A 16,759-nucleotide genomic window follows, 5' to 3' on the forward strand; every position below is an offset into this window, starting at 1 on the left:
ATTTTGTTTAGAAAGCAAATTAAAGCTTTGCGGTTGAAGTAGCCAGCTTAGGAAATATAATTTCAGTGAAATCTGTCTGAGCTTTAGATCTTCTTTAGTATCTCAAGATATAATATACTGCAGGTGTGATAAGCCATAAAATACTCTTCAAGTTTTTATATTTATTGATGAATATACCATTTTGCTTTGATATATATTTGCGCATTATTTCTTGATGAACTTGGAATTTCTTAAGTTTTACAGGAAATATCGGTTTCTTGACTATCACTGACCTACCCAAACTTATCGCTTGGTTGGTTCTTGTTGAAAAAAGTCAGTTTAGTGTAGATACTTAACATGCAGCAGATATCATACTTGTCAAGTGATTTGACGATTTCGCTTTTAATTGTCTTGTTGATGATTATATTATGTTATATTAAGTAGCCAAAATCTTATAAAATTGTTTGTTCATGACTATTTCATGTCGACTTTTAATACCGTGGACAAGCTATTTTTTTATTTTCATGGTTATTTGGTATTTCAGTCCAAGCAAGGCATTTCACTAAAAAATATAACCTGGCGAAGTTGGTTCGGTTAAATTTTAAAAATAAAAAATTATTTCTTAGATATTCTATTTCTCTTAGTTCAACTTCTATTTATATCTGGGAGGGAGGAAAATGTGTACTTTCTTATTTTAACTCTCACAGTTGACCTATATTGAGGAAATAATTTATGACTCCTAGTTAGATTTATAACACTGGTCTACATTTATAAAGAGATATGTTAGCTCGTATGAAAATAACCGATTAATTATAGACCAGTTATGATAATAGGTTTTATGATAATCACAGTGGATTTCTTCCAGTTGTTAAGTACGTTAATTACATTGAAAAGAAAAAAAACTTGTTCGATGTTGTGAGGCTTTAAGAATCTCCTAGATATGAAATATGCTTCATGATAATTTTAAACTCGATTACATATATGTGGTTATGTGGTGTTTGCTACTTATATTGACATAAGTAGTATATGATGTTAGTCGTGAACAGAAGGTCTGGAAGCAGAGAGACAAGAGGATCGAACAGTAAAGAATGGAAGCAGGATGCAATTTGTATGAAAATGCAAGAACAATGAAGTCTGAGTCATTTTGAGACAATCGACGGACATTTTGCGAACTAAGCATTTACTTTATGATTGTTAGATTTTATTAACAAGTCCTGTAATTCTGTGTTAAACACATTCGAATGTCCTCACTGGTGCTCGTGTTCACTACAGTTACACTAGGTATAATCGCTAAATATAGTGTTCTAGACTTTGGGAAGAAACGAAAACTCATATTTTGACTGCAAACGTGCCAAAATGTAACAGCTTTATCCTTCCCAAAAGATCAAATAATTAAGGGCCATAGAAATTGGGACGTGAAGTGAATTAAATCTTTTAATATCTCGAAAACCGTTATGTTATGTAGTCTCAATTCAGTCACGTTCACATTCATAACTGTTGACTAGTCAGCTGTAAGGAAGAAGCGGGTCAAGATTATGTGAGAAACATTATTCCCAGAAGTAAAATAATAATGTCCTCACGTCACCCTTAGTTCCCGGTTTCTAGAAGAACAAGAACATGTTGACCGAGATCATGACTAGACTAATAGTCCACTCACTCATAAAAACTGGTCCATATTAAACTCTTTCTTTTCTAGTAGCATAGTGACAGTTTTGACCTGTACATCAGAGATAGTCAAGCGTTTAAGTAATTAAATTTTATCTTCAAACTATGAAATAGTCAGCATTAATGGAGAAAGACGCTAGTTTTTATTTGAACATTACAATAACTTACGGTCCACTTAAAAATTTAATCCAAATCCATCTACGTTCCAATGGTTTATATGATCCAGACCCCATGTTTTGTGCACGTAACCTAGTGACTGATTTTGATGGTATGATCATTTCTTCTTGTTGTTGTGTTTGGAATTCAGAAGGTAACGTTTCACCAAGTAATGGTTCTTGCATATATTCTGAATGAATTATTTGTCAAAAAAAATTAACAATATGAAACCATCTGAATTCTTAAGTGAATAACTTATTTTCGAAAAAATATATACTTCAACCAGGAAAGGGAATAGACAGATAAGTGAAGAAAACAAACTTTCAATTTCTCTATAAATGAGAAAATCACATAATTTACCGATAGATAAACATTTTGTAGTCAAGCTAGAGAACAATTCTAGTTTCAATGACGTAATGTTTTTAAACACATTTTTACGTTGACTTGTTACAAGAAAACAAAAGAAAGTACTTGTTCTATCAAATGACGGAATCGCTTAAGTTTACAAACTTTTTAGATAAATGACATGTGATAAATTTCCAATAACCTTGTTTTAAAAACAAAGCAAACAAATACATATTTAGGTAATTATAATTCAATCGTGATATTTTTATTTTTAAAACAAAAGTTTTGAACAAGTAAACGCAGACATCATACGAATCACTGACAAACAAAACAGCAGAAAAAACTGTCAACTGTATAATTAAAAAAACTCTTTGACTCAGAAAAATTAGTTCATAAAAGATTATTGTACAGACATTTGAGAATATAATAGTTAAAACCAAACAAAAGTAGACGCCGACACTAAAATATCTGGGAAAAAACAAAAATGAAGTTGAAATTATTTCAACTTGTTTTAGATCTCTTCAAAAGCATAGATTTCTGATCCTCAGACTTGTACCTAATGAGCTACTGTATGAGTGACAAAAAAGTTTCAATGATATGTTACTATGCCAACAGACCACCTTATAATGCTATTGATTCATAAATGATGTTGGTGAAGAAATTTGTGCTGAACATTGCTCTCAAAAAGGAACGCGTTATTTTTAGTAATCTGAATTTCAGTATCGTTATTACTAATTTTAACATATTTTCAATTTTTCGTCATCCAAAGCTAAAAGTTGTATTATTTGATATATGACTTTGAAATAAGCTAGTTTAAAGAGATAGTTATGTCATAGCATTCTAGATGAATTTTGTTGATGAATACTAGTAATTACTGAAATTTCTGCTTAAGAATTTATATATATATATATATATATATATCGTGAAGGTATTTTTCTTTAAAATAATTGGTTCATTGAAGAAATAGCGATTTACATTCGATGTGCAATGTGATTTCAGGCTCAAGGTTATGGGAATGATGCTGATTCTACGAAGTCAATAGATATTAGAATAGCAGAGATAAAATATTTTGTGCGTAATGCGTACAATATGAATACGTGGGATGAAAATATAATCATTATGCTAATCAAATAAATTCTAAAGAGATTGAGAAAATATTGACAAATTACCCGACTGACTTCTCCATTATATTTATGAAAACCTATTAACTAACGATGCATTTTATTTATATTCAAGGAAAACCAAACTTATTCTAGACTAAAACCGATGTTACATAGCACAAAAAGATAAGAGTTTCTATGAGGGAAAAATAGTCCTTTAAGATAAAATTCGCAAACAAAGTAAGTGATCTCTTAATTCTAACGAATATCATATTTTTCTGGTTCTTAATCAAAATGAGATTCTATCGATTTTGTTGAAAACCCCTCACTAATCTAAGTAACTTAACATATTTTAATGCCACGTAGTCGAGAGCTACCCATACAGGCTAAATAGATTAGTGGTACTGTTTATATGACATTGGTTGACGCAGGCTCATACACTTTGAAGATTGTCACTTCCTTGACGATTACAGATACGTTTCACTGACTAGTCTTGACGATCACTGGTATAGGCGTATAGATTGGATTAACACATATTGCGTTCAGGATTGTGTTGTGCCACACTGATTAGACATTTCTTGGACATGTAGTGCTAGCGGATACTTGGAGAAAACTGTAGAATGCTCTTTTGTTAAATTATGAATACACTAAAGTTTTTCTTATTGTGATTCACTATTCCATCTTGTTTTCATCTGTTTTCTGATTTGGGGACTTGTCGAGTGAATCTAAGTGTTTAAAGAACACTAAGCAATAAGACTGGCTCATTCATAATAAGAGATATTATAACAAGCACAAAACCAGAGTCCGAATGTTTGTGTTGATTGTCTTCAATCACCTAGCATTAGAACACAAATTAAATGTAGGTACCTTGCCAACAAATGTGAAACAAAGTTAGATCAACTAAACAATATTCTGATATAACTCTATCCTGAAAAAATAAGGCTTTCTGAGCTCAACAGAACAGCACTATAGTCAGTCTTAATCATACACATGCATGTATACATGTTGAAAATATATTTGACGTGAGAACGATAAACTACCTGACCAATATAAAATAGTGAAAGAGGATAGTGAGACAAAAAGTATATAACTAGAATGTATCTATCCCAATATACCGAGAGGATAGAAGTGTGTCAAGCACATGTTTGTGAAACATTAGCACTGATTAATAAGATATATTTTTAATTATAAAAGATTTAAAAGTCTTTAAGTTATTATCAACATATGCCATTCAATGTCGGGGTTAAGTACATTACTAATGTTATTCCAGCCTTGAATAATCAATATACTTGTTGGATTTCGAATACCAGTCAGTTGGGAGATGCCAATCCACTCATGCTTATATCACATTAAATTCAAGATTCAGTATAACTACTTTATTGAATATTAAAGTGGTATTGAGTCTTTTCAACGGAAGTTAATGATAGATTATTATTTGAAATATCTGAATTACTTCTTGGAAGAAGAATACTGTGCACTACTAAGCAGTTAAAAAAACTACTGTGTTTCAGTTCATCTATCAAAAGGATCAATTACAGCATTTAATATAGTCTTTTTAAAATTATACCCATTAAAACATTACCGGTAACCACATTAATCTCTCACAACTGAGTCTGTTACATCTGTGCTCTGCCTAGGCCTCATTAGATATCAATCAGTTAACGCAGTTAATGGATATTGTAAAACGAACGATAAACAGTGAAATATCTCAGTCCGCTCCCTAAGTTACCAACCAGAACCCCGAGAAATGTACCTTGCACTATTTTGTATTATTCAGGCTGAAAAATCCATGCGTTTATATGCACGAAGTACAAGACTATGATGAACCGTGAATAATAAATCACACTATATACGAAATAAGACATTCATATTACAAATCCAAATAAGAAGTTTATCGTTGATTATTAGTAATTTTTGAATGGAAAAACGTATAACAACACTTAATGAGTCAAATGAAAGCTTACAGTTAAGACATTACCAATACACTACAAATCAATTATTTATATGCTGATTCAGTAAAGAATAGCTTACAAATGTTCCAGTTTCTATTTTCCCACTCATTCATAGTGGAATCCTGGTGTGACTTTAAGTTCGGCTAGTTATCACGTAACTTATTCGCCAATCAAAATACGGTTTATTCACTCTTCTACTGTATTAAACCAATGACGCTCAACCGGTCTGATCAGCCTAGAGTCCTATTGGTCCTATGTTCGCCTAGCCCGTCCAGTTGAGTCCAAAACACCAATAGCAGCTTCCGCTCTGCGAATCATCTATTTCAGACATACTTGGTTTATATACCAGCCAATGAGACCTCATCTCACCATAAAATTGGAAATAACATTTATACACAATAAAACCACAAAGTGGCTATGAACGTGGGAGACAGTAATTAATAAACTGAGTATAATTTAAGAACAGTAAATCGTAAAATAATAAATTATAGGTCAAAATAAGGTTTATAATAAGAGGAATATAAATATACACAATCTAGTTACTGGATGGTTATACCATAAGTATATATAAATAATATTAGTTCAATAATAGGTCTCAGAAGTTACTCATAATTTAATCTTCACTAGGATATAACAAATCCAATCAACATGAGTTTCAAGACTGTGTATTACAAAGGTGTTTCCACTGCTTTGACTGTTGAGTTAGTCATTTTTCTGTATTCTTTAAAAGTACTCAGTAATTCCTATACATTATTCAAGTAGTTATGACTAATCCTGTAAGTTATACGTTTTAACAGCTGAAGTATAACAGGCTCATTCAAACTATTCAGTTGACAAAAAAAGCCCATTAGTGAATGCTTTCTAAACTGATTATGAGATAAACGAAAACCAAGTTGACTTTCTTTAACTTGACAATCGACTTTGCCATATATTATTTTCGAGTTGTTTATACCCTTACTTAATGAAGAATAAATATCGTTTTGTTAAGTAAGTTCATTATCCGTAATGTGGAGTTCATATTTTCAAATTGTGAACAACAGTCAACCAGGACAATGTTATGTAACTGAAAATAGCATAGATATTTATCAGTAATCGATGATTTACCGCAGTTTTCAAGATGAAGTCAAAATCATTAGCCCGTGATTGAAATATACTAAAGAATAATCAGAACAATATTAAATATAGGAATACCTAATATAAATCGGAGTTTTTCAAGTCTAACGTCCTAATTATAAATAAATTGCAAGAAATAATAATTTGAACAAAATTACAAAAATTTGACTTTACTTCTAAGCTACTATTTTAACATATGCTTTGCTACTTAGAAGTTGAACGAAATTCGGTTATAAAAACATTTCTTAAGTTTGACTGTAAAGATACTTCCTTAAAATAACTATTCAATGCTGTGAAATATAGTGTAACTTCTTTGACTCATCTAAATCATCTGAAAATCTTTTCACATATTTGTTCTCTTTGATCAGAGGATCATATCTTTCACTTCGACTGTTGTTCAAATTATCTTGAATGAAAGTCACCTTCAACTTTAAAAAATTGAAGCATATCATAGAAGTAATAAACCAAACAAAAATCTTTGTCAGTGATAAAAAGTATTTCTTCTTGATGCCTCTTACTGCCAGTGTGCATTCACAAATTTAATTAGTATTTTGCAGTCACTTAGGTTTCACAGTCAGTCAATCTGTCGCAGAGCGGAACCTAATAGATACATACATAGATTCAAGTTGTCATACTACATTAGCACACACCGATCAAATTTTATGCCCTAATACCTGAGTAGTAGAGTAAGAAATAGTATGGATGAAAACATTAAATACTGAAGTAAAAACGGACAAAAGGTTATGAAGAATTCAAGAGCTTCAGATTAGCGGAAAGACAAAGAATGGATGCAGCAGATCAATTGAAAAGGATTTTGAGCCATATCATTGGAAATCTCTAACCACTGTTCACACGAACCCGAACAATGTAGTCTAAACTTACCAACATGGCTCAGCCTTAATGTTAACTAGTTTATAGAATACTTACTTAGTTAAACCAGTTACTCTTCCTGATGGAAAACAGGTCGCCCACCAAGATTCTCCATTCAACTCTGTCTTGGACAATCCCTTTTAGTTCTTTCGTGTTGCTGTTCATCATTTTCATGCCTGCAACCAATTCTCGGTGTATTGTGTTCTTTGGACTTCTTCATTTCCGCTTCCCTTCAGGATTCCAAGTTAGCGATTGTCTCGTGATACACCTTGGTGATTTCCGCAATGTACGTCCTATCCACCTCCAACGTCTTTCCCCATTTTCCACCTCACCTCGAAGCTAGTTTTTCCTATCCCACAGAGTGGTGTTGCAGACGGTATCCGGCCAACGGACATTCAGTATCTTACGCACACAACTGTTTATAAATACTCGTACCCTTTTGATGATGGTTGTGGTAGTTCTCCATGTCTCAGCTCCACACAGTAGAACTATCTTGATGTTCACATTGAAGATTCTCATTGTGATGTTGGTTGACAGTTGTTTTGAATTCCATATAAGCTTCAATTGTAGGAATGCCGTCCTTGCTTTGCTAATCCTCGCATTTAAGTCTGCATCCGATCCTCCTTGTTCATCGATGATGCTGCTGACAAACCACGTGAAAGATTCCACATATTCCAGACCTTCTCCATCAAGTGTGATTGGGTTAGTGTTCTCTGTGTTGTAGTTGAAAATCTTGCTTTTTCCCTTGTGTATGTCAAGGCCTACTGATGCACAGGCTTCCGCTACACCGTTTGTCATGACTTGTATTTGTTTGTGGTTATGAGGTTGAAGGGCCAGGTCATCTGTAAAGTCCAAATCTTCTAATTGATTCCGAGCTTTCCCTTATACTCCGTGCTTTCCCTCAGATGTTCAAGTTTTCAAAATCCAGTCGACCACCAGAAGAAAGATGGAGGTGGAGAGTAAGCAGCCTTTTTCTGACTCCGCTTCTCACTTGGAATCAGTCTGTCAGTTGTCCTCCATTCACCACTTTGCACTGTAACCCATCCTATCAATTCCTGATGATGTTGGCGACCTTCGCGTGTACACCGTGGTGTCGAAGAAGTTTCCATAATGTTCTCCTATCCACACTGTTAAACGCCTTTCATGGTCAAGGAAGTTGATGAATGGTGATGAGTTCCATTCAATCGATTGTTCAATGATGATCCGTATTGTCGCGATTTGGTTAATGCATGAACGATCCTTACGGAATCCGGCCCGTTGACCTCGAATTCGGGCGTCTACTGAATATTTAATCCGGCTCAACTACGCTCTGGTACTGATAGTAGTTTGATTTCTATATAGATCTCCTTTCTTTGGTGCCTTAGCGAGTTATATTACTTTTCCGCCTGTTGGGACTATTTTTTCATCTGGAATCTTCCTGAAAAGTACGTGGAGCATTTTTACAGTTACCTCTATGTCTGAGTCTATTGCTTCAGTTGGCATATTGCCTGGTACTGCTGCTATCCCACACTTTATTTGTCTAATGGTCATTGTGATTTCTTCAATTGCTGGTGGAGTAACATCTATAGGAAGGTGTAAGTGTGTAAGGAGTCATTGGGTGAACAATTCCTATTTATCTCAAGCTTGTCTTCATTTCCTACTGTTTTAAATACCAATTAATTATATTTGACACTTGTAGGATTGCGTAATGGTAGTTATTAAGCAGTACATCTTAAGCCTCAATCTAATTATTTCTACACATGATTGTCATTTTTCAATATTTCATATTTACTCAATGCATAGATAGACATTTCTTAGTGTAAACTACTGGAATTCAAATTCTAGGTTTAATGAAACACCGACAGAAAAAATACATGTATCTGCTCAAACTGCAAATCATCTCATTTATAAAATGAGAGTACTTCTTGAAATTGATTTATTGAGCATTTAGTTCTATTTATGAACGAAACAGGTGAGAAATTATGGAAATAATTAGGAGGTAGAGTTTTTTCTGAATTACCAGAAGTACAAACATTTTTACTGGTTCATCAAGCCTGTCTGTCCCATATTTATCCCTAATGATAATCTCATTCTAATCGACTTTTTCCCATTGATTAATTACAGAATCATATGAATCGCTCAATAAATAATTCTTAGTAGTTATTTAAACGATTTTAACCGGTCATAAATTCCCAACTAATATTGAACATTTTAGGAATTGATGAAATCGACAAAATGTGAAGTCAGTAGAAGCTTTCAATAACTCATTCTTTCTAAACTCGAATCTAATGGTATTTACTGCTTAGGTTTTACAAGACAGATTTCAAAATTATCATTTTTATCGACTAACTACGTTTATTATAAGCTACAGTTCGCCAAAATTCTATATTTCAGAGGTTTCATTATGAAGTGATATTAGTTATAGGGACGACCATTCACAAACTACTAAGCTGAATAGTCATAATCCACCACTCTTAATTAGTTCATTTCAAGAAGGACGTTTCTAAATTTCTAACGGATATCTGTGCCGTATAATTTGCTCGAATTCAACCCACGTTGACTAAATTTCAAATTTTCAGTCTATTGCTCAATAAATTTCCTAAAAACTAATATTAAATAACTCTTCAGTAAACTGATGGTAGAATCAAAACTCTACGAAATTTGGGTAATGTGAATAGTTTGAAATTTCTGCCAAACTTTATGTTGGATAAACAATCTTAATGTTTCTAAAGAACCTAAATCGCCCAATCAGTTAACTTAATGGAAATCGAACAATTGATGCGAGAGATTAAGCATATTTCTTAAGTCTCTCACTTCAACTGTCTCCTGAAACGAGAGGCCTAGTGTTGGGTAATACAGCTTCTAAATTACTAAGAAACCTGTAACCATGTACACATAATAATACATTTATGTTACAATCTATTGTTCAGTATTCCTTAGTTTAAATAACTTTAGTTGTTATACACTTGTGATAAATATTATACAGAAACTAACTGAATTGTTAAAACCATCAGATTCAGTACCATGTACGCGCACTGCATATGCTTTAAACTCGGTGCAATACAGGAAACAACTTTATATATATATGTCGACATAAGTAGTATACACCACAATACTATCGGTTACGTGTAACCAATCATTGTTACAGTTTCGTCAAAAGATATTTCCAAAATAAACCTTTATCATTGGGGAATATGGAACACTTTAGCAAAATGATTTGTTTTTCTTCTATCCCTATAATCTAATTAACTTTAAAATCATAAGATAAAGATCTGGAATGTCTTAAAGCTCTTAAGGTATCGCAGCATTGTTTTGATAAAAACATTAGTTTCATATCTAAGTACATCACCTGTTTCCAATGTTTCTCAACAGCATTAGAAACAGCTATAAACACTGAAAATACATTTTTTAAAGATTTCATATTTGTTGGTGGATCGATAAAACATTACATATTCATTATTGGTCAAATTATAGTTTTAACTGAGTGAAATATTTTCTGAATGTCTATGATTACTGAATACTGTTTTACAAAGACTCATAAATCATTGGTTTTCTCGATGGAAACTATCCAGAAATTCAATTGACGAGCAAAAATATTTTTCTTTTAAATTCGAATTATAAAACACTGAGTAATAATTGCTTATGCAGTACAGTAACGTTAAGATATCAAAAGCTGGCGTGCCTCTAAGAAGTCTAAAAATTAAATGTTCGGCATATGAAAAGTCTTCCGTACATATTCGCCATTCTGTAATATAAAATACTTGTTCAGATGTAGCCTAGTCATCGTCAAAATTACTTTTTGATCTTGTCATAAGATTATTAAACATTTTCCCAAATTCAATTAAACTACTTACTGCCTGAGAGTAGATAATCATCTTGATATAATTTGGCAGCCATATCACCATTGTCTTTATTTGAATCATCCATCACTTTATTTGCTAATTCTTGTTCTCTGTTAGATTCTATGTTCTCATTTCTTTGATGATTCCCAGATAAACGTAGCATTTTCTGAAATTTTTTACTGAAATGATCTAATTCTTCATTGTTCTTCATTTCTGCATTTATTCCTTTATTAATAGGATTATCAATCCACCGATTATAGTTATTGTCATTATCCATAAGTTCATATGAATTTTCAGGAAAATAATAAGGTTCTATAGTTTTCAGTGGATTGCTAAGCATAAAATTTGGATATCCACGATTTTTCCTTACATCACGTTTTACATACTGGCTACGGAATTGACCATCAATATTATCACCATCCTCTATATCATACTGGTATAAACAAAACGATTTGGGGTCAACAAAGATTGAATGAGATCTGTAAATTGTACAGTAAATATAACACTTTTTATAATGTTTTGATGTATAAAAAATAATAATTTCGAATTGTGATAAGAATTTGCTAAATATCTTAAGTGAAACAATATAAATAACAAAACGTCATTGGCGGTTCATATCAGTAAGTTATATTTAAATATAATGGACATAACAAAAAATTTATCAAACATACTGCCTAAATTATATTCTGTTCATCGATTTCGAAAGAATTACAATTTTGATAAATACTGTATGAATAAAAAGCCTTCGGTGATAGTCACATAATCTAAACACAACCTTTTATGTATAATGCAGCTTTCTATTTCTGCATGGATAAGGACCAATTGCATTTAAACGCAAGAAAGTAAGCATTGAATGACTAGCTGAACAACTTTGGTCAGTAAACAAATTGCTTTATACGAAGAAGATAAGCAAAATATGATGTAAATCAATAACATTTGGTCAGAAATGTTTACTTTTTCCATGTATTTTGAAAAAAAGAAGTAATCTAACTCATTTATTTGCATTACTGTCAATGACAGGGTTCAAGTAAGTCAAAAAGTCCCAGAACTAAACATAAAAGGTATTAAAAGTATTGTAGGAATTGGCTGTGCTGTTTCAGAGCTGTGGAGAAGTATCAATTTTCTCAATATTTCAAATTATCTTTTTCGATCAGTTCCACTCGTCGTCAAACTTAGGTTTCAGGCCTGCTATTAACTTTTTCCAGCCACCATCACAGTGATACAAAAGTCCAAAAGTACTAATCACTCAATTTTGACCTAGTGACTATGAAGTGAGTTACTAAAATCGAGAAGTGCGATGTGATGAATTCCATCGGAAAATGGGCTAGTTTTATTCACAATTGAAGAGGATCTAATTGAAAGACACTGAGATTTGATGGTACCTGATTTTCCACATCTATTTGTATGTTTTTTTCTATCTTTTATAGTAGGGATTTTAATTTCTCTCAACATTCAAGATATGCTTTTCATCACCCTTCAAATAAATTATAGTTTACCAAACATAACAGCATCTAATTTTCTTCATTAACACTATAGGTAAATATTAAAAATTTACCATCATTGAGAAACTAAATCAACCGTTACATTGACTGTGTTTTTTATTGAGATACAATAACAATTTTAACAATAATAAAAGTTTTGTATATTAGACAATCGGGAAACCGTAAAGGCTCAAACTTCATAAGTTAACATAAAAATTTTCTCTTCAAGAAGCTTTGCATCATTTGCTTTCCTTATTTCATGTAAAATTTGAAAGTGTCTTCTTGGATGGTCTGATTAGCAAATATCAAGTAATTTCATGTTGAGATTAACAGCACCCATCAATGATAAAACTTCAAGAAACTATATTTAGTCCCTGAGTTGGACAACACTACACAGCAGTATTCCATATACTATATTTGATTAAAAAACATATTAAAGTAAAGTTACGAGCCAGCAAGCGTAAATCACTCTACTCAGAAATAAGTTGCATGCCATTTAATGGTCATCCGCGTTTATATCAGAGCCAAACATTTTTACTCATGAAAATACTGTCTGCAAACATCTATAAAACTTTTAATAACAGTGAAGTTTATCTGAATATTAAGTTTTGGAAAGTAACCCCAGTACATCTTTTTCCTCAGCTCAATCTATTCAGTTGAGGGCCCTGATAAAATATCTCAGTGACAAATGTTTTAGGATGTACTAGTTTTGACCCACAGTTAACTTGATTGACAAATTTTTTTACTAGAATAAGCGATCATGTAAGCCAGTCAAATTGCAGAAATCCTTCTAAATTAGGCGAGAAATATAATTTAAAAATAACGTTGGTTTACCTCAGTTACTGCTGGGATTTACATATATACTATTACGCATCTCGCTGAGTATCTCAATTATCATGATAACGAGTAAAACCTGAAATCTTGTTTAATTAGCAAACTATTACTACTGATTGTCGCTAATATTTGAAGCTGTGTAGTTATTCATTACCTATTTTGTAAAAATTATCCTTTTTCTTAGAAATCTATTGTACAAACTCTTAGCAAAGATAAATATCCAAATAGACCAGAACATGAGTCTAGATATCGAAATTTTCATCTAAAGAAAACGGCGATTTATAATGTTTAGATGAACAAGATGTAGTCAACTCGACTGAGAATGTTAGGTGCCGGATGGGATAAAAGAAATTTACGAAAAAATTATAATCTGACGCACCAAAACTATTTCATGGATCAAAATGTTATTTTCTAGAGCATTAGCTAACATTTGATACTACTCAATTATGATCATGAAGTAATTTAGAAATTATTACCAAATATCAGTCGTAAAACTCTATTTTAGTGAAATCTGAGTATCCAAAATCATCGTAGGTTATGACGTATTTTTATCACTTTTTAAGTAAGATATGTAGAGCATAAGCGTCGTTTGCTTTTGGGAATGGGTGTCAGCTTTATTCATAAATGTATGGTAAACTTGATCTTAAAGATGTCTACAAATGTACGTACGCGTTGTACTTAAACTTTAGTTAGAAAACTTGCATTATTACCCTCACTACACACTTCATCCATTATACTATAATCTGTATGTTAAAATTTATTCAGAACAGCTTATAAGTTTGTTTTAATAACAAAGAAGTATAACGAGACAGGTATAGAATATATTCCACTGTCATTCTCATTCAGCTAGTTACTAGTGATAACTATTTGGGTGTTCACGGACATTTATGCTTTCTTTTTTAGTCAAATTGCAGCTTTGAGATAATGAATATCTGCTCATTTGATGGATGAGTTGAGCAAAATTTTGTTCGCAGAGGTGGATGGTTATTTGTGAGGCTTTCATTGTTCCTCCAAACAGCACCATCCGAACAGGCTTTTGGTAGACGTGAGCAATTCGATTTTTTCCGCATACTGCCGATTTCTTATCTCGTTAACCTTGGTTTCAACTGGTTATTTTTTCCATTATCTTGTTCGGATAATCTCTCAATTTAACCTGACAACTGATCCTATGTTTGCTCATGATTTTTTCTAATTGCTTGTCAGTGTTTACTGATTGATAATTCATTCTAGTGCAAGTTTCTAGACATTGTGTGGTGTACCTCATATGTCTCCTCCTTAACATATTAAACATTTTTCAATCAAACATATTTCCACGGTTTTCCATGTGAATTAATGTAAGCGGGAATAAATCGTAGCTTTTGAATGCTATTTGGCATTAATGTACAGTTTTTTAAAGAGCTGTTAGATATCGGATTATTTATTCAGTCATGCTGCAAATGGCTGATCAAGTGACTGTATTGCTGTGACCATTCGTCACTCTGTAAGTAACCAAATATATCAGCAATCATGAAATCCTTAGTAATATGTCTATATACCGATTTTTCTTTCAAGTAAAAATATGTCGAGTTTGTTGCAAAGTATATACAAAAATCTGACTAAGATCTTGAATTTGCTTTGAAATTCTGAACTGTTAAAAAGTAACAAGTGATTTATCACCGTAAAAACCATAGAACTGATTGGGTAAGTAATAAAATTTTGAGGAAAACATAACGGCTGAAGTGCACAAAAAATTACACAATGAAAAGGCAGAGTTCATTAACCTTATGTAGTTTGACTATAAATTGTCCCACAAGAGTATATAGTCATGAATGTCTTTACAACAATAACCACCTCCTTAATAATCAAATGATAACATTATTGATCGGTTTGTAGACCGCTTCTCCTCAAAGCAACAATTACTTACAAACAGGACGTTGGTACTGAATTCAAGATCTCAAAAACTTAAACAATCTGTAAGATCTACCAGAAGGAAATTTAATGTAAGTAATTGTATTTTAAGAATAAATTTTTTTATAATATATGGTGTCTCATTAGACACTTCAAAAACGTGTGATGAATTTTAAAAAAAGTATCTTAGTTAGATATAATGACTAGCCCAGACAGTTGGAAAATCGCTTTCCAATTGCGTCAGTTAACCAACTCTGTTTTACATAAAGATGGTTTAACTTTATTTAGCTTTCTAGATAAAAAGCCTACTTACTATATCTAGCTGATAAAAATATACCAGGTTATTTAGTCTTAATGTTAGTCTCGGGTGTCGTCTTTCTGACTGTTCAAACACAACATACTGCCACCCAAGTGCTATGAAATTAATTACTCCCATACATACGTGATTTACGTTTTGTTACCGTAATCTCACACGGAGCGCAAAGGAACGCTACAGTAAGCGCAGCAGGGAATTTCCTATTAAATATTATTCTACTACTGTATCGTTCAAACTGTTCTGATAATTTGACTGTAAACATTTGTCAGAAATTTCACATTACCGCACGTCAAACCATTCGCAAATACACATTTTCAGAACTCAAAATAGTGGCTAGTAACACTGAAAAAATTACCATACACAAAGTTTCTACTTTAGTTGAGCAAAATAATAAGCATTCAATATATAAAACGATATCCCGAGATAAAAATATGCATATAGTATTTTTCTAGAAGATTCAGACTGACGTTGCGTAAAGAGAATGCATATATCAAATAAATGGCTTTCATCTCATAACTCTGACAGATCTTGGAAGATAATGACCTGTTTTTCTTCGTTTTCGAATGACATTATCGACTACCAAAAATGACAGCGCATATTATCGAAAAAAACACAAAACAACAGACAGCAACCAACCCCCACCAAACAACCACCCCAACTTCAATTAAACTTAAACCGACAACCGCACTATGTATATAAACAAGACCGCCAAAGTACCCCACAAAGCGTATAAAAAGTAAATTCATCAAATACCGGAGGCTTATTTATATAGCGAGAAATTTAATTAAAAAGCCCAATTGGGATTCCAAATCCCAAAGTTGGGAAAACACATTTGGGGATTCCAAAAGTCCCAAAGGGGAGGCTACTGGACAAAATTCCCCAACCCCAACCCCCGGGGGCACGGGAACCAGCGCAGCAAGGTGTGCACAAAGTGTAAACACCTGATTTTAAACCAGCTTACTCATACTCTAGAATCATTGTTCTTAACAAACATTGAAGGGTTGTGTCAGCCCAGTTGTAGTTTTGTGGTCGAATAAACAAAGGAAGCGATTTTATTTTGTGAACTTGTGAATAGGTAGCATCAAATAACTCGTGCTGAACATTTTCAGGAACACACCTTCCAAAAAGCGAATCTGAAACTTTGTATAAGATAAATGTCGCTCACCATTATGACATATCTCACCAGTCAGGCACACTTCTTGGTACAGACATCCTTTAAAAATATATGCGAACTAAGTTT

The 16,759-nt window shown here is 32.6% G+C and overlaps 1 protein-coding gene across 4 annotated transcripts in view; it reads right to left on the minus strand.

Annotated features, from left to right (window-relative positions):
• The window catches only part of PTPRN2_1 (Receptor-type tyrosine-protein phosphatase N2), a 42,035-nt gene that overhangs the window by 24,869 nt on the left and 407 nt on the right, over window positions 1-16,759 (minus strand). For 2 of the 4 annotated variants that reach the window (XM_051213425.1, XM_051213426.1), the window contains exons 2-5: window positions 16,685-16,732; window positions 16,481-16,652; window positions 11,014-11,480; window positions 1,813-1,990 (exon numbers count right to left, since the gene is read on the minus strand). In XM_051213425.1, the coding sequence (XP_051069410.1) occupies window positions 1,813-1,990; window positions 11,014-11,480; window positions 16,481-16,652; window positions 16,685-16,732 (865 nt within the window). Of the gene's footprint in view, window positions 1-1,812; window positions 1,991-10,584; window positions 11,481-16,480; window positions 16,653-16,684; window positions 16,733-16,759 lie in introns of those variants that run through there. The other 2 variants (XM_051213428.1, XM_051213427.1) reach the window with 2 other exon arrangements.

Source organism: Schistosoma haematobium, chromosome 3 (genome assembly GCF_000699445.3).
Source record: "Schistosoma haematobium chromosome 3, whole genome shotgun sequence".
In the NCBI taxonomy this organism is placed as follows: domain Eukaryota; kingdom Metazoa; phylum Platyhelminthes; class Trematoda; order Strigeidida; family Schistosomatidae; genus Schistosoma; species Schistosoma haematobium.